The following is a 21,761-nucleotide window of genomic DNA, read 5'->3' on the forward strand; positions in this document are numbered from 1 at the left end:
ATAAAATAAGAATGTGAGTTTCTTGTTTTAAGGTCGTCTCTTTGAGAGAGTGTCTCTCACAAGAATAGTTGTTATTTTAATTACAAAAAATACATGATCTTAAATATGATAAACCTCGAAATTAAGGCTTGATTTTTTTAAAAAATTGTGAAATATTCAGTACAAAGTTACCATATGATATGTTAAAAATTAGATTCACAAGCTAAAATTTAGCAAAAAAAATTAACTGGAGTAACTTTTTAATTTTCACTTAAAAATTACTCCTACCATTTTAGCTTTCTTAAAAGTCATTTCCCAAATATATTTTTTAACTATTTATCCAACTAACATGTCAAAATTAACCGGCAAAACCAACTACCAAACAACTCAATCTTAAACTGCTGCGAATCCCATATGTGTCCGACCCAAAAACGGATAAAGCAAACTTCCAAGTTCCCGCCATAACTACACGATATTGCTAGGGTTTCCGATTTCGTTGAATTCACCGAGAGAAATGGCGGTTCCTCTCTTCAATCTTGCTCCTGATATGACCGTATCCAGGCTATGCTTTGGTACTTGTTCAATTCACCTATTTACGTACCTTTTTTCATCTAATTTTTGCGGCATAATTTACTTTATCCTTCTATGTACACAGGAAGCATGACGTTTGGTGAACAGAATTCGCTTGGTGAATCCTTTGGCCTTCTTGATAAAGCTTTTGATTCTGGCATTAACTTCTTCGATTCTGCAGAAATGTATGTCAAGATACTCGAAAAGATGTACAATTTGTGTCTTATCATCTTATCTTTATTCCGTTTGAATTTTGTGGGATTTTCGAGGTATCCGGTGCCGCAGCGTGCTGAGACTCAGGGAAGGAGCGAAGAATATCTGGGTCGTTGGATTACAGACCGGAAAATTCCCAGAGATGCCGTTGTTTTGGCTACTAAGGTTGTGTTAATGTTTATGCATTGTTATTTATTTAATTATTCCAAGGTCTTATTCCACATTGCGTTTTTGTTCCGTTTGTTATTTTTATGTTGATGCTTGATAAATTTTCATATTGTTATTAGATGAGCAATTTTTGAGAGAGATGAAGTAGAGTAGTAGACTCTGAGTGACTGAGGGGGTGTTTGGTATGATATTTATAGGGTCAAGTAACAGATTCACTTTTCATATTTTATTAGTTAATGTTTGGTATGAGATTGAGTTAACCTAATCCCATTACCTCCAAATTGTTACCCCTCATTTTTCATAAAATCCAATTTTTTTCTTTGTTTCTCTCTTTTGGCTTTCTCATTTCTTCTCATTCCCTTACATCTATATATACCAAACATATAATAATAATAACACGTAACATTACTTTTATCTTGCATTTGTTTTCCATTTCATTTTCACTTTTCATACCAAACACCAATGGAATATGAAATGAGGAACCTTTATTTGGGGCTAATACTTATAGGAGTATCAAAATATTGGAAAATTGCATCATAGAAGTATTTTAGGATTTTATGTTATAAGCTAATGCGTGCATTTGAATACACCTGGCTGCTTGTAATTTTCTGTCACTTTTACTTCTTTCTCTTTGTGGATTAGTATATAGGTGCCAAATAACTTCAATATTACCTGTTGCCGTATTTGAAAAAGAAAAATTTGCCGCATACTAACTTAGAAGTTTGCCCCTAATTTCCCAGAGCAACCTTTTCCCTAGTAAAGTAATTAAAGTGCGTGTAGCTACCACATTAGGAGCCTTTTGGTGTGCCAAACAATGTTTTCAATGATCGCCAAAGCTGTGGGAAAAGGAAGAGTGATGCATTTAGCATATTTAAAAAGGAATTATAACACCACAGCCACAATATACATAGTAGCTGCCCCTTTCAATTGCTTGCATTTGGTCAAAGCAGCCAAGTTCCAAGAAAGGGTTGTCAAGTTTATCATAAAACAGATCAAAAGGGAAGTGTTAAGGTTATGAAGGGAATAGGAATTGCAATAGCTAGTTAACATTATTTCATTACTCTAATGCCACTAAGTGACTCATACAAAGGCTCCCACTTGGGGGAAATGTATGCAATCTTAATAGTTATTTATGTTATAGCTAAGAAATTGTTTCCGATTATTTGTTGATTAGTTCAAATAAATAATATATATATATATATATATATATATATATATATATATATATATATATATATATATATATATATATATATATACATGATCTATTGAGTTATTTTCACATAATACAATATAATTTGAAACCAAAGAATTATGAATCATTGGCTCCATTGAAGAACATATTGATCATGTTTCTCAATTAAATATGGATTTCTAATTTGAGGAATAGTAATTTTCTTTTCTGCAGGTTGCTGGGCCTTCTGGACAGATGGCTTGGATCAGAGGTGGGCCAGAGTGTTTGGATGCTAAGAATATTTCCGAAGCTATAGATAATAGGTCATTCCAATGCTTTCTCATCTCCTTTATATTTTGATTTCACCATCTTCTTGACCGATACTATCTATTTAAATTTTCATTTTGTCTATTCTTCTCAAACTTATATCCTCTTAACTTTATGCAGTTTATTGCGCCTGCAAACTGATTATGTTGATCTTTATCAAATTCACTGGCCTGATCGGTTTGTACGTTGTTTTATTTGTATTATCAATTGTGATTGCTGGCGTAGTGTAATAGACAGTATTGTATTTTTCTTTGAATAAATATATGGCTTCATGCGTTAGTGGTTTGTATCTTGTATCTTTTACAGGTACGTCCCCATGTTTGGAGAAATTGAATATGATCCAACTAGACAATATTCTTCTATCCCTATGGAGAAGCAGCTTTATGCACTCACTAAAGCGGTTGAATCTGGCAAGGTAGAGATTGTAGGCCACATTTTTTCTCTTTTTCTTTTTCCAAATTTCTAGTAGGCAGCTTACTAGTGCTGTTATCTTAATTGTAGGTCAGATATATTGGACTGAGTAATGAAACACCATATGGTGTTATGAAGTTTCTTCAAGTTGCTGACAGAATTCAGGGCTGTCCCAAAATAGTGTCCTTGCAGGTTCTGTTCCTCACTGCCTCCTTGACTGCCATGTCCTACTCTGGGATCTCTCTTTATTTTCATTTGTTTTTTTAGATGTAGATATATGAGTGTTTATATCTCACATTTTCTTGTAGAACGCAAAATTAGTGATAGTATCATCTATCACATCTGCTACTCCAAATTTGTGAAAGATGTCTCCTAACAGTGATTTTATCTCACAGAACTCGTACAGTTTACTTTGTCGGACATTTGATTCTGCTTTGGCTGAATGTTGTCATCATGAGAGGTATATACTCTCATTTTTCATTTTGTGATTGTGTATTAGCTCCTGGAATCTGAATTCTTGTTGGTTGAGAAGGAAACATCTTTCTAAGAATTATTTTTTCTGAAATTTATGGTAGAAACTCTCAAAGAAAGTTTGTGGTGTGCAGTTTTACTCTTGACCATGATTGTTTTGTTAACAAGTTTTATCTGTCAGTTATTATAGATTTAAGTTGCTATTTTTTCTCTGTCCTACATCTTGCTTTTCATTTTTTGTGTTGAAATGATTCAGTCAAGGTGTTTATTGTTTTTTATTTGTTCATTCCTTTGCAGCATCTTCTTGTTAGCCTATAGTCCTCTGGCTATGGGAATACTATCAGGTAAATACTTCATGGGTGAAGGAGGTCCAGCAGATGCTCGATTAAATCTTTTCAGAGGTAGGCTACTTTACATGGTTCTAAGGTACTTGTTAGTTTTTATGATTCCTACTTTTTATTTTCTATGTTAAATGTTGATTATTTTCTCTGTCGGAAAACAGGGAGATACCAAGAGGGTGAATCTAGATATAATTTATCAAGTCCTGTAGCAAGGGTAGCCACTAGGGTATGATTTCTTCTCTGACCAATGAAGCACTTTGTTAGAACTGTTCAAAATGTTTTCATGTTCTATTCTCTTTCAGTGTAGATATTAAAATGAGTAGTTGCTATTGGTTGTTATTGGAAAATAGTGGGCTTTATAAGCCAAAAGACAATGAAAAAAGTCACAAAGAACTACTTTTTCATTTTGGCTTATGAAAAACTATTTCTCAACCGCCTTTTTGGCTTTTCAACTAATCAACAAGCCAAAGCTAAACTCAATCAAAAGACGAACTCAAATCCATTCATCGAACACCCTTTTTTGCAAAAATGACTGATGGTTGTCGCTTGTTGCTGCTAACATTTTAGTTGCTTTGTTTGATTAAAAGAAAGTATTGGTTGTTTTTGTTGGCCTTTAATACTTGTTGGATAAACCAATTGTTTAAAGAGATGTTAAGAGAATTAGGTGTTGACTTTTTAGTGTTAATTAGAGAAATAGTGGGCCAAGAAGCCAAAAACACCGAAAAAAGCCTATCAAAGTAGCCTTTTTTAGTCAAAAACCAGCCGGCTGGTAAGTCATTTACCAATTACGTTTTTTTTTGGCTTTTTTACCAACCAACAAGTCATACGCCAATACAAAAGTCATTTTTCAAACACCCATGATGTATGCATGAGTCATGCAACATGATGGAACCTTGACTTTGAAGAAGGTTTACTCTCGTAGTTGCTCTCCAAGTATTCTTTTTTTATTGCAGGAATACCTTCAGATTGCAGAAAAGTATGGACTTCATCCAGTTTCCATGGCAATAGGTATGATTAATCTCATTTTCATTTTCACCTTTTCTTTTGTTGAACCTAATTTCTTTCTACAGTTGATTCTGCATGTATAAGCTTGAACAATGTATGCCTAGAGGGTTTTCTGTGGGGGTGACAGTTGCACAACGAATCTTGTGGGTACTTGGTTCTTCAGAAAGTAGAATTCCATCTTCATGAAACTGAGATTTTGTTCTATATGGACTTTGTTGCACCTGAGGTCATTGTCTCTTTAGCAACAGAGGGACCATAGCTGTCGTGGGATTTGCAGAAAGTACACCTGTATTGTAAATCTATGTTCAGGGTCATTACTTTTTTATTCACAACATCCCCGAGCCTTAATCCTAAAAGATTGATGCCTGTACATGAAACAGTATACCACTTTCTTATTAACAAGCTAAAATAAAAGTTGCTCCACATGTTAGGTTTTTATTACGCCGTTGGAGACTTAGACATAGAGTTAAAACAAGATCTCCAAGTTTGTAGTGTAGAAATGTTGCAGATAGAGCACTTAAAGCATGTAAGCTAGAAGTTGTAGAAAATGCGACCTGCTGCACAACCCATTTATAAATTAGGGATTCGACTGTTTAACGCAACGCTTCAACCTTTCATGTCAGAATAGCTATTATATTCCCTATTTTATTAGAAATATTTTAGTTTTGCATTTAGTACTGCTTTATTATATGCATGTAGGACAGTTGAGACATTCCTAAAAGTTGAAACTCCCACGCGAAAGTGTTGTAGAAGCCGGCACAATTTCTTATCCCTGAAATCCTTAAGCTTCTGCTTTGCACTCATCACCTTGCACCAAACTCTCACTTAGATTCGAAATCAGAGTGTTTTCGTTAGAAAGGATATTCATTAATTCTTCTATGTCGTGTTTGTTTCTCATTCTAGGTGTTAGAAAGCATCAATTTAGTGTGGGGTTTAGTGTTGGTGCTCAATCTTGTTTCTGGAAGAACTATAGTTGGAAGTCCATATGGAAGTTATCCACGAGGAACTGTTAAATTTTAAAATAGGATAATTAGACTGGCACTTAACTCTTAAGATACTGTAGTAATAATATAGAAAAGTGGAGCCATCTTGCTCAAGGGTCTTGCGTATCTCTCTTTTATTGCCAGTATATCCCGAATGAGATATCTGGAGTGCAGAAGTTTCAGAGCCAAGTACAGAGGTAGTTCTTCAATTACAAACCATGTCCTAGGTAGCTGCAGAAGCATTATCTCCGTAACAGTGACACAAGCTGCACAAATAGCACCAGCTTCTAGTAAGTTTCTATATTGACTGACTGGTAATAGGATTGGCTCGAGAAGAGGAGCTGTGACTGGTCCGTATAGCAGAGCACAATAGTTGCTTATAAACTGGATTGACTTTTAGTGCATGCAAGTCAGTTGACATTGAAAAGATGGGGGCTACGTGGTAGTGTTTCACCAGGTGCTTCATTAATGCGGAGTGCAATTCCTACCTTTAAAGCAACTTAATAACTGCATTTAATGGAAGCGACTAAATGTTAAGAGTATGTTTTTCTTTAGGGGTAGGGGTGGAGGGGGTTATTGAGGGGAATAGATTTCAGAATACAGGAGAGTATAGCTCGGTGATATCTCCCGGTGGTTAGTCGGTTGTGTTCACCATTTTTTTTCGAGGTACGGTTGTGTTCACTATTCTTCACTGTAAATTGTAGTGCAGAATTGCTTTAAGTGTGCAAGAACTTGCATTAGACCTTTGATACTTTTTGGGTCTACATTTTAGCCACTATTGATTGAGGATTCATTATTGCTATCCTTTTCTGTGAGATAACCGGCATGCATGAGTTCTTCCTTGTTTGGTTGAATTGAAGAGGTGCCTTGAATGCTCATCACCTGAAGGATATGATCTTACTAGGGCACTGGGCACTTCTGTAGGGTGTGGTATAGTCTTTCCAGATGCTAGGGCTTCTAGAGCATAACATTTAACTGTCAACATTAATGATCATTGTTGAAAATGCATGTATATAACCTAATCTGTGAATTTTTCATTGATTAATGTGTATTCTATGTGAATATCTGCTCGTATCAAGCTCTAGTCAATATAAGCGCATCCAATTATCTTATTTTGTTTGTAGGGATTCTCTAGAGTCTAGCCTACTCCGAATCAAAAATGCAAAATTATCTTAGTCGGTATCGAAACTAAAGTCTTTATTTTGTGCTTTGGCAGCCTTTGTGTTGGCGCACCCTCTTGTAGCAAGTGCTGTATTTGGTGCTACCAAGATGTGCCAGCTTCAGGAGATTCTGAATGCATGCCAAATTAAGCTAAGAGCCGAAGTAATTGCTGAGATTAACCAGGTTCATTCTAGATTTCCAAATCCATGCCTTTAGAATTTAGAATTGTTCAAGCAACATATTTTTTTGGAATTTTTTCCTATTAGATTAGCCAGGCAAGCTTGGTTGTTGCATTAGTTTTTTAATAATAGGTGAAACATAGTTTGATTCACCTAACTGTATATTTTATTTGTATAATATTTAATAATGCACAATTCGAGATGTTGTTGCTCGAATTAGCGCATTGACATGTGAAAAAACAAATGGAAAGATAATCATTAACAATTTTTATGGGGACGGAGGGGGTAATAATCAATGAAGTTTTTGTTATTTCGAAGTAACTTTGGACAATTTTGCTAACATAATCGTTAACAATAACACAAGCAACATTTGAAGTAGCATTTCACAACAAACAAAAAGAAATTATTAAACATCGTTTAGCATGTGCTCCATTACAAAGATCAACTAAATTAGTTAGTTGATTATACTACAATGCTTCCTAATTTGGCCTTGTTTTGGAGAAGTAAGTACACCAATTTCTATCATTTTCTCCATAGATACAGCAAATTCATCCAAGAACGTTTCAGGATCGATAAGCTCAAACACGATATGTTTAGCTCTCTCGTTAGTTAGGAGAGTTGCATCCGATGTAAAAAGACCTTTACCATCCTTCAAAATTTCGAAGTAATGACTATCAAAGGAGAATGAGCTATCTGGATCCAATTCTACTGTGGTGGTTCGATCAGTGGGTCCTCCATTACATTTTGTTCTTAAGAAATCTGCATATGCTGGGTTTAATGAAGGGTCTTGGTCTCCTTTTCCTGTGAAGTTGAATAGCCTGTTAAGGATTATGTTGCAGTGTCCTCGTCCTATTGTATGCGCACCTGCAGTAGGAGAGGAGTCAATTAAGCGACTTATCAAATCTGATAGTATATACTATATCATGAAGCTCTAACTATCTGCTTTTACTATTGGCTGAGTTGGTTATTTGATATGGTATCACAAGCTAAAGTAACAGAAAGATTGCAAGTTTGGTTCTATTCTATTCAGTTTAAATGTAGGGTTCTTGTATTAGAAGGGGTGATTTTGGCAAAAAAAATAAAATAATATAAAAGACCTATTTAGTCACTAATAGTCGGGGTAGAATCTAGGCGTGGATCTGTCTGGATAATAACTCGGTTCATTAAATTTAAAACCTATTAGTACTGAAATGTATCGTACAAGTTAGTTCAACATAGATATGATATGGTAAGACTAAGATAGAATGTTTGATTTGGTACACCGTGTAATAGTATCCAGTGGTATCCAGATTGACCTAGTATAGCTTGATGATGAAGTTAAACGTACCTGACAAAACGACAAGGTCACGAACAGAAAGGCCGTTCATTTGGAACTGATGTTTAAGGACAGTGAAGTTTGAAAATGGGGATGGAATATTAGCTGTTGCTTCTGAAACCAATGATATTGTTCCATCTCTTCTACCGGTGCGCACTTTCCATAATTGTCTTCCATGCTATTTGTTTTTTTGTAACAAAAAAGAAATAATAATGATTATGTTAATAATATTGTCATAAATAATACACGAATCGAACTTCATCTAAAATTTGCTTTCTGTCCTTTTGAGATTGCTGCTGATAGTGATATATTATGAGGGAAAATGTCATTGTTAATAGCAATCTCAAATGATAAGTAGTGGATTAAGTTAAATTTGATAAAAATGACTTACTGGAAATGAAACTGCGTCCCTAGTAGCAATAGCCAAGATATCAGCACAAGAGACAACCCTTTTACATTCTTTCTCAACCTCTTCTTTAATTTCGTCTATAACTTCGAACCCAGATATACTTAGGTTCGGTAGTGCTTCTTTCTCTGATCGGTTATCAGCAGTCGAGTTCAGTAATATCGAGGCATCGCAACCCTACATGCATGTAATTGTGTTAATTCTATGCGTTATAATAGATTCATAGTACATTCTTTGATTTTATAGTATATAGCACTTAATCTTAGTTGGAGAGTAAGTACTATTTTCTATAAAAGATTATGAGTTTGATTTTCATCTAGTTCAATCCTTTTGACCAACCCAATAATAAAAAAAAGAAAAAACAATACCCTAACGAAACAATCATGGAATTGCATCCTGATAAGCTTTGCAGGCAAGTTTGGGTTGCCAAGAACATGTCTCTCGATTACAGTTTGCACGATCTCTTCTAAATTAGGGCAAGTTTTACGGTAAAAATGATCCTTCAGCGTATTTTTCTTGATTTTATACTTGGGATAGCCCTTATAACCTGCATTACAAAACATAAAACAGCTAGAAATTGCTAAAAATAGCAATAATAAAACTTTACTACTCATTTTTTTTCTTTATAGTGTATAAAATTAATACTTTAGAATTTAGATATGAAGTTGCATGGTACAGTACAGGCTCCTTTTATAGGCCTCACATATAGACTATAGTATATAATAATATATTTCTCATCCCTTATAATTATTATAATTTCATTCCACAATAATTGGATTTATTTTTTAGTATTCAAAGATAATCTTTATTAATGCATGTACTCACCACGAGCTTTATCATTTACAAGTTATTCCTTATTGAGCGAATTACGCTGGAGCGATTCAGAATGTTTGTTGACATATTAGTTTATTATTTGGAAATCATCATCATCTTATCCAGTATATAATGCTCATAAAAGCTGTAATTAGGATATATAAAGCAGGATTATTTTTGATTGTATACAAGGTAGGGCCCAGAATTAAATAGGGCTCAACAATGTTTTCATGTAAGACGTAGAACACTACTTGTAATGTTGAAACTTTGCTTTGGCCAAATGCTCAATAAAGATCGAAGTTAACCCTCTAGAGAAAATGTCTTTTTTTTTTTTTTTTGCCTAGAGCCAAAAAATTTTAGGAATGAACATTGAAGTGGAGGTGTGGAATACGGCAGACGACCATACCTTTATCAAAGAGATAAGAAGGTTGTTGTCGATAAGACCCTAGGGTCGAGAAAATCTATAATGTTGTGTTTGACAATAAATATTTCATTTCAAATTTTGGATTTTAATTATGAAATCACAAAGGAAGAATTTGAGAATGATAAGGTTTGAGAAGTGATTCTTAAATTCTCAACTTTAAGTAGTTTAAAAATAATGGTGAAATTGATCCAAATTTAAATTTAAAAATTTTTAATTTGCCAAACAATAAATTTGAGTCAATTTCATTTCTAAATGAAATTATCGTTCCCAAACATAGCATAAGTGAAATCAAAGAACACGAATCATGTTATAGACAAGACAAAAAGCAGGACAATGTCGAAGAAATTAAATGTGGAAATTTTTAATACTGTTTGTATTTGATTTTTTCATGGTATCAGAAGCCAGTGTAAACAAGAGGTCACGGGTTCGAATCTCATCTACTCCTCATTTAAAGTGGAATATTTAGCGCCTTGTATAAAGAGGGGATGTGATGCATCCATACTTATAGCTCAAAGCGTTCTCGTGTGAGGGTGCATGTTAAAGTATATAACATATCTGGTGGCCTTAACCTTAAACGTAAGCTTTTGGTTGAGTTGATTCCTTGATAAATTTAAGTGAAGGAAATTCAAAAATGAAGACAAATTACAAACCAAAGAAATATTACTAACAAAGATAAAGGCGTAAATAATAAACATGGCAAAGATTACTAATAATGGTCTACGATATAAATTCAAAGTTTCTAACTAATTTCAAAGTTAATTAAGTGTTCAAAGAGATAAACGCTAATTGGCTCATATCGTTACTAATTTAAAAATATGATTAGTCAATTCTTTGAATCATTCCACATGGCCACAAAGGTTTCATTCATTAATCAAGTGTATGATAAGGACTTAGCAGCCTGGATGTTTGAGGATGAATATTAAGCTAAGAGTTTACTTTTGGGTTTGTTTATAATTAAAGCATCATTATATTTTGAATAATGGTGTTGATATATCTCGCGTTGACATTCGGTGATGATGATATATCCACTTATTTATAATTTTTTGCTAAGATTTGTGTGTGTTTAACGGTTAACAGCTAGCTAATTACTCCTAAATGCCTCTCACCCAAAGAAACATTCTTTTTTTCATAATTTCATCTTGAGTAATAAGCAAGAAAAAAGAAGAATTTTCCTATTTTTAAGGTTGAAGAAGTACAAAATACTTTGTCTATAACAAACAAACAATTTGACTTGTTCCCACTTCGGAAAAGTTCTATTTGAGAAATTATGATCTTTGTAGTTGAAAATAATTGCTATTTTTTTTTCAAATGAAGATATTTTAACAAATTCTTTAAGATTTTTTTATTGTGAGATGACATAATATGAGCTGATTTAATTTTAATTTATTAAAAAAAGAAAAAGTTTAGTGGTAAATTACGACAGTTATCTATTGTTTTATATTTTGAATTTCGTGGTTGAAGATCAGTAAATTTTTTTATTGTTCAATTTCGTGGTTGAAGATCGGTAAATTTTGAATTTTCATTTTAAGAATCACGATTATGGTTTTATATTTTCGGCTATTAATGTGTGTTTTTCTTGTGCAGGGCTTGTAATCCTCAGTCTTTACTTCATTAATCATAGTAATTACTATTGAGGTAAGTTTTGAATTTTCATTTAAAAGAATTACAAATGAGGATTTTTGTGTTTTACATTATTATTACGTATATTTATTGAATTTTTTATATTGACTTTTACTTATTTTACTTATTGTTAGTATTGTTATTATTATTAATAATATTATTATTTTGTTCTTTTTTTGGAGAATGAAAAATATCATTGCAACAAATAAAATCCATACAAGCTATAAAAACAAAGGAACTCACCTCAAAGTATAGATTGCATCAGTATGGAACAAGAGCCCACCTTTTAGGTAGGGTTGCTCAAGCCCACTCTTCACGTGCATCATTATAGCTATTCAAATGTGACTCGATCCGGAAATCCGACCCGAAACCAAAAGTTATCCGACCCGAAAATGCGTCTCTTTTTTAGATTTATCGAACCGACATTACTCGAATCAAAGTTGCACCTGAATCGATTGACAACTGAAAATAGAAAACTGAATCCGAACTGCGATCGATTTTTATAACCGACATGTAACCGTTAACCGAAATTAACCGAACCTAATAGTGACCGAACTGAGTCATATCCGACCCGTATCATGCTCGAAATCGAACTCAACCCGGCTATAACCAACTTAACCCGAACCAATTTTTAATCGAACTGATATAAACCTGAACCAAGTTCTAACACAGATGTATGATTAACTCATATTCAATCATCTTATTAGTTAATCTAATAAAGCGATAGATATTTTCATAAATTAAATTTTAAAAATACACGGTGTTATATATTTAAAGTAAATAATCAATGATTAATGTCTAATAAACTATTTTTAATCAAATTGGATGAAAAATGATAGAACTTTAATTTTAATTTACAGTCAAACAAGTAAAAATAACAAAGTAATAATTATTAATTGATTTGCATTTTAACTATTTTCCTTAAGTAAAGAGAATATTGTCATGAATTAAAAAATGACTAGCAACTTAATGTGACTAGCAACTTAATGTGACATTGACTCGATCGATTGTAATTAGTAACTCATAGTCGAATTCAACTTGAAAAAAAATACCCGAATCCGATCTGTACTTGATCAAACCGAACCAATAGTTAACCGATAACAACCCGAGACCGATTGACACTCGACTCGAACTTCAACCAACACCGAACTGATGCAAACTCGGTAGCTCGAATAACTGATCTTCAACTGAACCGTGACTAACCGACCCGACTCAAATGTGACCCGCCGTAACACGCATCTGATTAATAACCGATCCGAAATTCAATCGAACAGAATGACACCCGTCCGAAATCGACCCGATCACCCGAATGAACAACTCTATGCATAATAAAGGGGAGAGAGCCTCAAGAAGGGAAAACCTACTACCTATAGATCTCTAAACCACAAGTCGGTTTGAGATTGTACAGGGTATAAAGCAGTAAATCTAATTCTAATTTCTTGACGGATACAATGCATAATTTTATCAATAGTGCTCATCTGGGGAAGCCAGACTGATTGATTCCTAGTTTGCCAGAGATGGTAGCACAAGCTATAATACTAGAGATAATAACTTTTAAGCGGAATCTGTCACCTTTTCAACGTTTCTTCATAATATCACCCAAATTACAAGGGAGAGTGCTAATTCGAAGCCATTTCTGAAGTTCCTTTAGGCATTTGGAGTTAAAGGGGCATTGAAAGAACAAGTTTTGGATGGATTCAGTTGCTGAGAGACACATAGGGCACGTATCATCATCCAACACATGAATTGGTTTGAGGTATTGCTTTGTTCTCAGTTTGTTTAACATAATCACCCATAACACAAATTTACTTTTGGGGGTAGACGTCCTGTTTCATACAAACTTGTCACAAGGGACTTTGGGCGTCTCCTCAAAATTGCTCATATAAGTGTCCTGTATATTATTTTGTTCTTCTTCTTCTTCTTCTTATTATTATTATTATTATTATTATTATTATTATTATTATCTTGAATTGAATGTTTGTTGTTGATTATTTGGGGATATATGTTAAGGTTGAATTGAACGAATAAATTGTTGAAATTGTTAAATACTTGGGATTTATGTTGAATTGAATTAATAATGAAGTTTATTATTTGAGATATATGTTGAATGAATAAATAATGAAGTTGATTACTTGAAATATGAACTTGATGAATGGATGAATATAAAATTGAATTGAATTGAAAAGAATGAATGTTGATGTTGATGTTGACGTGAACAAATTTCATTAATGAATATAGGATGAAGAATTCTGGACCTATATATCCTATAGATCTTTCAGTGTTAATATCACATCATACACATCCTTTGCATTTTATTTGGATCAGACAATTAGACTCCAATACATTGCTTCAGACACGACACCACCCCTCGATAGTGATTAGATGCCTTAGACGATAGGTGTTTTGAGATACGTGTGTGAGCGGTATGGTATTCATCAAATAGGTCAAATGCCTTTAGATCGAGGGATGATTATCGCTCTAGTTGAGTGATGGAAACCTGAGACGCACACCTTTCATCTATCGGTAGGTGAAGCGACCATCACACTGCATGATGTTACTATACTTATCGACCTATCGGTGAGTAGGAGGGCTGTCACTAGTCCTAGTCCGAGCCATACTGAATAGCGGATACATAGGATGTTCGGGGTCTTATCACCTGACGAAGTAATAATTGTGTCTTCGGTGAAGGTAACGTGGATGCTTAACAACTTTGGTCATTTACCAGTCCCCAATATTGAGGATGCAGATGTAAAGCGTTATGCTCGCATTTACTGTTAGGTACTTATTTCCGGCTATTTTTTGGTCGACAAATCGGGAATTGAGATGCAAGGGATCTTTGTTTTTGTCAAATATATATATTTGTTTATGTAATTTTATTTAAATTGTTATATGTTTGGTGTTGGAATAAGAAAATTAATAAAAATTAGTTCATATATTTCATTTTACTACAAGTATATATTTACAGGCGTTGTAGATGAAAAAAAAAAAACAAAATCAAGAAAAACACTACCTTAATCAGCGATTTCTTGGTCAAAAGCCACGGTCAAGACTTAAGAGATAGGAGTTAAGTTGGAAAGAAAACAAAAAAATTAATAGTAGGAAAATGCAGACGAGGGCAGTCAAAGGGTCAGCAAATGAAACCGCTGGCTTGAACAACGTTTTTCTTCAAAGCTTCAAACTCAGCTGCAGTCAAATAGGACTCAAAAACGCTGCTCTGGATAGCAATTTTCCGGAAGTGCTTATTTTAGGAAATAATTTTTTCTTAAGTTTAGTTTTTGAATTTTTTAAAAAACCTTATTTTTTCTATGTTCAATTGAATTTATCGTAAGTTTGATCTACGCCCATATTCGGCCCATTACACAAGCATGTGGCTTGCACAAATTCTCACTTGAGACCGTTTTTATAAGAGATGCATCTCAAATGGGTCGACCCATTATGACAGAAAAAAACTTATAAAAAAATTGCGTGCTGTATAATCCTATTTGGAGTTGGTGTTTTAACCTATTAAAGTTGGTATTATAACCTGTTAGAGTAGGTATTATAACCTGTTAGAGTAGGTATTATAACCTATTAAAGTTGGTATCTCCAAATAGGTTATAATACCAACTTTAATTAGTTATAACACCAACTCCAAATACCAACTTTAATAGGTTATAATACCAACTTTAATAGGTTATAACACCAACTCCAATAGGTTATAACACTAACTTTAAATAGGCTCAACCACAAGCGTCAGTTTTTTAGATTTTTTTTCTTTTGTTAATGATTTGGCATGGGCCCGGAAAGCCGTCTCTTATAAAGACGGTCTCTCAGGAGAGGCACTATGCAGCTTGCGGGGAAATTTTGAAATCAATAAGTGAAAAAATAAAAAAAATTAACAAAATAATCTAAGTTTCAAACTTATTTCAAAAGTAAGCGTGAAATTTCCAAACCTGATGTTTGGGGTTGTTCGCAGTTACTAACTGCGAACAGGTCAAAAAAGACCAAATAGCTGTTCGCAGTTAGTAACTGCGAACAGCCCCAAACTTCAGGTTTGAAAATTTTACGCTTACTTTTGGAATAAGTTTGAAACTTAGATTATTTTGTTAATTTTTTTTATTTTTTCACTTATTGATTTCAAATTTTCGCTTGCGGGTGTGTTTTGTTGATGGGCCAAGGGTTTTGAATTACCCGACACATTCTCTTTGGGCCTGGTCCATTATTTGACAGATAATAATTACGTCAATAGAAGGGTAGAACAGGAAATAAATAGTACTCTAAGAAAAAGATAAAGTAAAAGATGTCAATGTCCATACAAAAATTTGAAAGCACAAATGGCCGTTTGAATCCCAATTCCCCAGAAATTTTAAAAGTATCCCAAGTTTAAATTCCTAAAACACAACAAACAATCAAACAGACAAACTTCCCATTTTCATTTGTTTTAAATTATTAAATTAAATTTACACAATACTAGAGAGAGACAGTTAGAGAGAGAAATGACTGGGCTTGTAATGGTTACTAAAGGCGGAGGATGCGGCGGAGGAGGAGGTGCAGCTACAAAAACCCCAACACCATCTTCTTCGGATGAACAAAACCAGCTATCATTAGTTGCATTAATTTTAGCTGCTCTTAGGAAATCTATGGTTTCTTGCCGTGTTGATTCAAGGGAACAAGTTATTTCTACTATGGATATTGGTTGCCCTACTAATGTTCAGCATGTTACTCATGTTACTTTTGATCCTTTTCATGGATTTCTTGGTCTTCCCCTTGAATTCCAAGTTGAAATCCCTCGCAAAGTTCCTAGTGCCAGGTAAATTTTTGCATAATTATTTCGGTTTGTTTTGAATTCTAAATCTGTTTTGTTATTGATTTTGTGAATTTAATCTGTTCGTTAGCTTTATTTGAATTTTGAATTTGTATGCAGTATATTTATTTTCTGCTATTAAATTTCTTGACTAGTTGGTGCAGTTTTTCACGAGAGTCATTTATTCCAGACTTAAATTTCAAGGTTAATAAATAATAAGAGAGTAGTTAGCGAGGTTTTTTCATTTATGACTTTAATGAATCCTTTACTCTTCTACCATTGACATTTCAAATTTAAAATCCTCGCTTAATGCCCAATAGAATTTCACCTAGGATTCCTTTTTTTTTTTTTTTCTTTAAAGGCTAGGTGAGAATCCAATTAAGATCTTGCTTTTTTGCCCTAATTGAGATAAAACCTAATTTTCAATTTGTGGTATTTGATTAGAATTTAGAGAGGAGCAAATTAATGTAAAATGGGGTTTACTACTTTGTAGTATTATGAGTAGTTGAGCACTATACTAGAGAAAAAGAAGAAAGAAAACTATCATGGTCGATCATGGGGATGGATTTCCTCCCCTTTTAACAACTAGATGCTTGAGTAACTACTTACATGTAATGATGTACAATTTATTGAACAAATAATAACCTCACTCTAGGATTTAGTTATGAGATATTGCTTTTGTACCCAAAATGGGAGACTTGGAATATCATTTCTTTGGTTAAAATCTAATAATGTATATACTTATATTATTCTATATCACGTAAAGATTACAACATTCAATTAACCCAATGTTACTTAGGTGTCTACTTAAAGTTATTACCTAGGCGAGTTTTAGAGGGATGAACCAATGAATGTTTGTAACGTTTACCATCAAATTTTATTGTAGTGATCCTTAATTGCGTAAATCATCTTGAATGTTATTTGTAGTATTTTGTAATTGATTGTTAAGGAGGAGGGGCGGAACAAAAATACACCTTAATTTTAAAAGCTTATTTATTTTATATTTATTCATAATTTTGTGACTAATATTTAAGGCCCTTTAATTTACGAGACTCTGTGCGATGGGCACCTTTCACGTGTACAGAACCACCTTTATTAATGGGAGGACTAATGATATTGTTTTTTCTTTTATTACCTTCATATTGTTGCCCAATGCCCACATAATTCCTTCATGAGGTGTAGTATTCATGTTTCATGCTATTGTTTATAGACATGCATGATGCCGACATGCCAGTTCGTGCCGCTCAAGGTCGACTGACCAATTTTTAGATGATATACCTCTTTTATTAGAAGTATAAAATAAAATGATTTAGCCAATTTATTTAATTCATTCAATTCTAAGCCACTACTAAGCCATTTCTTGAATCATTGAGTGACATAATTCTTTTCATGGATAAAATATTTGATTGCCATTTATTATGGGTTTAGTAAAGATGGGTGAACTTCTTTTTTTTTTTTTTTTTTTTTTCTGTTTTGTTTGTGATGCTTGTAAGATTAATCTGGTGAAACACTAAGGCTGAAAGGATTGCAATAATCATTGGTTATTACCAAACGAACCATTTTGAAATATAGTTAAATCAAACTACCTTGCAAGTTGTAAAGATATTACTGAGGGAGTGATATATGGCTAAATGTTACTTAAAATGGTATTGTACGAAGGTTTTACAAAGTAAGTCTTTACTACAACAGTAATGCTAAAGCCATAATCCAACAAAATGGCTCGGCTGTATGAACCAAAACAAATCAATATGAGAGATTGTTTTTGACAAACATTATAATACTTTTGTAGCAATGTTAACCTCTCGAAATTTTTTTGTCCCTTGATTTTTTCTTATATTTGCAGTGTTAGCGTGTTTGGTGTTTCAGCAGAATCAATGCAATGTTCTTATGATTCCAAAGGAAATAGTGTTCCCATTATCCTTCTGCTAATGCAAGAGAGGCTGTACTCTCAAGGTGGTCTTAAGGTATATGGATTTTCAATTTTCATTGGGAAAAGGAATATTTATACATTCATTTGGTTCATTGCACTATCATATTCTTGATTTATATCGAAGGGTTTATGTTTAAATGCAGGCAGAAGGAATATTTCGCATAAACCCTGAAAACGGTCAAGAACAAGAAGTTAGAGACCAGCTTAATAGGGGGATTGTGCCAGACGACATAGATGTGCACTGTTTAGCCGGCTTAATCAAGACCTGGTTTCGGGAACTCCCTTCTGGAGTGCTTGATGGCCTTTCGCCAGAGCAAGTTCTTCAATGCAACACGGAAGAAGACTACATTCTTCTTGTGAAGCAGCTTAAACCAATGGAAGCTGCACTTCTTAATTGGGCAATTGATCTTATGACCGATGTAGTAGAGGATGAGGAACTCAACAAGATGAATGCAAGAAATATTGCTATGGTTTTCGCCCCAAACATGACTCAGGTATAACAAAGTTCTTGCATTCAATTTCTGAATACCTAGAAGATCATGAACTGAAACGCTACACGAAATTCCCAGTGTAACATAATTCACTTGCCTTTTGAATTCACTATTCGCTCAAAATGAACCCTAAATTAGCCCAAAACCGACCATAGTTTGCATTTTTTGATTCGCGGTTTGCTAGGAGATTAGTGGCTCATGTGACAGTGCTCCCACCAATAATTCATTATGTACTAGTAAGAAAAGTCTGTTTATTTTCTAAGGGGTATTCAAACCGATTTATTTTCTTGCCCCGTTGATGCAGATGTCTGATCCATTGACAGCGCTAATGCATGCTGTTCAAGTTATGAACTTACTCAAAACCCTAATAACAAAAACTCTAAGGGAACGTGAAGAGTCCGTCACTGATGATAACTATTCACCTATGTCATCCCGCTCTTCAGGCCAAGAGAGTGAGGAGGAATACGACAGCCAACGTGAAATCGATACTAACTATGAATCAAGAGGGGCTGGTTCTGATTGTGACGAGTCAGCTGATTATTGTCACAATAGAGAGTATGAACATGAAGAAGAATTTCCTTGCTTAAGTGAAATAGAGGAATGTTTCTTGCAGCATTTGAATCAGAGCAAGGGAATCGGTAACCAGAAGGATGAGACCAACATATTGATTGCTGACAGTAAAAGATGGAGTTATAGATCAAGTGAGCACGGAAAATTCTTCGACACCAAAAGCTTATCCGAAAGGTACGACAAAGTAAAAGATATAGAAATGGATCAATTGGTGGAGACTTCAACTTCATTGCCATTGTTTATGATCAGTTGACATGAGGGAGCCTCGATTTTCTCAAAGTACCAACATTCTGTTATCTCAATGCCATTAAATGACGCCCATTAAGACGGGTTTTATAGGATCGTATGTTTACAACCTTAAACCTTGTTAGTGATAACAAAGAGGTCAGGTCAAAGAGGTTGTTCCAGAATGACATGAATATGTGTTGTTGTATGTGGATTGTTGTGTTTGTAAATTAGTTAGAGCATTAGGGATTAAGAAGTCAAGACTCAATACTCCTTATAGTCAAGGTGAAAGTCAGTTTGCTACACTGACCTTTTCTAGTCTAGCTGAAAAAGAAGACTTTGTAGGATTTGGAGTATTTGAACTTGAAAGTTCAAGTCTCATAAAAGTTTATGCATTTTCCCATGAAAATTTGTGTATTTGTAAGAATTTAATGTTGAAATTGGAGTATTTCAAAACATGTAGTTAGTTGATCTACTAACAAGTATTGGTCCTTGGTTGAATGTTTGATGAAGTCCTTGGCAAGATTTTCCAAGCTTTGACAATGGTTGTTTGGAGTAGAATTTGTAGCAACTTCATCATCCTTTCACATGCAGGAGCTAAAGTAGTTGGGGCGGTTCGGGAAACCCGGAAGGGAAGGACCGTTTGTTAATTTTTGATCCGATTTGAAATTGACTTGAAATTCAATCAAAATTTGACTGAAATATGGAAATTTTGACCTCATTTTTTAATTGGGGCCAAATAATTTTTTTTTATTAATTTTTGTAATTTAGTTTTTATTTATTTGTTAAAGCCTTAAGTATTAATTGATATTTTTATAAGAGTTTTGTTATCTTTTTCTTTGAAAAAATTTAGTATTAATCTTTTTAAAATAACTAAATACCGTTGGTTCGACCAAAATGAAAATATTTCAAATTGATAATGACCGACATAGATTTTAACCTGACTTGAAATTTATCCGGCCTGTAGTGACCTGATTGAAAATAACTCAATATTAAACTCGATTGACCGACCATTTTAACAGGTCTAATTGGCTCCTAAACTTCTTTCTCTCATATAATATCAATTAAATTTAATTATAATTTGGAATAGTCAAATTAAGTTCAATTACATTCTTATTACGGTAAATTTTATTACTATTAATTATTTAGTAATGTTTAATCATTTAAATTTAGTGATGTTAATGATTGATTTAAGATATCAAATAAAGTGAAAAGGCAAAGTGGCCATAACCATCCAATATCCATCCCTTGTTTAGAGAATCAAAAGAGGCCGAGTGGCTTGTTATGTGTAGTATTTTTACTTCTAGAATCAAAAGAGGAGTTGTATGTAATATGAAATGAATTTGGGACATATCACTTAATTTAACATTTAATAAAATAGAGAATTAAATATCATTTTATTTAGAGCAAATTTTATGTAATTTAATGACACTTTATTTGATCTTTGGTGGCATATGTAATTGTTAATATAGTCTAGTGACATTTATGACAAATGTCACTAGATTCTATGTCACAAAAGACTTTAGTGTGATTTTAAATTATGCTGCTCAAGCGTCTAATAAAATGTCACTAAATCCTCTATATATACTATTAGAAATTTGAAGTAGCGACATTTAAATTAAATGTCACTACATATATCCCACTAAAAGCAAATTATGTTGTAGTGATTGACACTATTTATCGTTCAAGCTTATTTTATATATTGCGGCTATTGTGTAAGATAAAATATAGTCAAATGAGATTTTGTTTGAAACGTCTAATCGCATACTTTCATGATATTAACTTTTTTATAATTTTTAGATGTGTATAATTCAATATATAAATAATCAAAATAACACATTGGATTGCATAAAAAATCAAATATCAATTTTTCATTGCAAACTCAAATAAACGTAGAATAGTATAATTTATAGTATTCATTATTTTTTTGAAGTGGAGTATTCATTACTTGAAGTCAACACAATTATAAAACAAATAGAAATTGATAAGCATGTCATAAAAGAAATTTTGGAAGTCAGTAGAAATTAATTTAAATAAAAGATGTAGGAAAATATGAAGTAAAATAAAATTAAGATATTATTTCAGAATATTATGTTTTAGGAAGTTAAAATTTTTTTTTAATATTTAGGATATTAAGGTTATTTTGTTTCCTTTATTTAGATTTAGGTTAATATTTTGTTTTCTTATTTTTAGTCTTAATCA

At 33.2% G+C, this 21,761-nt stretch overlaps 3 protein-coding genes across 3 annotated transcripts; 2 read left to right on the forward strand and 1 right to left on the reverse strand.

The window, feature by feature from the left end:
* Nucleotides 1–365: 365 nt before the first annotated feature.
* LOC130813348 (uncharacterized) lies at nucleotides 366–7,310 on the forward strand. Its single transcript, XM_057679171.1, has 12 exons — nucleotides 366–551; nucleotides 635–734; nucleotides 819–927; nucleotides 2,339–2,427; nucleotides 2,552–2,608; nucleotides 2,738–2,846; nucleotides 2,933–3,034; nucleotides 3,238–3,302; nucleotides 3,611–3,714; nucleotides 3,816–3,880; nucleotides 4,608–4,662; nucleotides 6,859–7,310. The coding sequence occupies exons 1-12, from the start codon at nucleotides 494–496 to the stop codon at nucleotides 7,017–7,019; spliced, it is 1,074 nt and encodes a 357-aa protein (XP_057535154.1). The 5' UTR covers nucleotides 366–493; the 3' UTR covers nucleotides 7,020–7,310.
* A 62-nt stretch (nucleotides 7,311–7,372) lies between these two features.
* LOC130813349 (peroxidase 56-like) lies at nucleotides 7,373–9,364 on the reverse strand. The gene is made up of 4 exons (XM_057679173.1): nucleotides 9,072–9,364; nucleotides 8,689–8,880; nucleotides 8,310–8,475; nucleotides 7,373–7,846 (listed from the first exon to the last, which is right to left on the reverse strand). Exons 1-4 carry the CDS (start codon nucleotides 9,315–9,317, stop codon nucleotides 7,437–7,439), a joined length of 1,014 nt encoding a protein of 337 aa, XP_057535156.1. The 5' UTR covers nucleotides 9,318–9,364; the 3' UTR covers nucleotides 7,373–7,436.
* Nucleotides 9,365–15,832: 6,468 nt separating this feature from the next.
* Nucleotides 15,833–20,034, forward strand: LOC130813310 (rho GTPase-activating protein 2). The gene is made up of 4 exons (XM_057679118.1): nucleotides 15,833–16,349; nucleotides 18,187–18,307; nucleotides 18,417–18,767; nucleotides 19,069–20,034. The coding sequence occupies exons 1-4, from the start codon at nucleotides 16,036–16,038 to the stop codon at nucleotides 19,585–19,587; spliced, it is 1,305 nt and encodes a 434-aa protein (XP_057535101.1). The 5' UTR covers nucleotides 15,833–16,035; the 3' UTR covers nucleotides 19,588–20,034.
* Nucleotides 20,035–21,761: the final 1,727 nt, after the last annotated feature.

This window comes from Amaranthus tricolor, chromosome 5, assembly GCF_026212465.1.
Source record: "Amaranthus tricolor cultivar Red isolate AtriRed21 chromosome 5, ASM2621246v1, whole genome shotgun sequence".
Taxonomy (NCBI): Eukaryota; Viridiplantae; Streptophyta; class Magnoliopsida; order Caryophyllales; family Amaranthaceae; genus Amaranthus; species Amaranthus tricolor.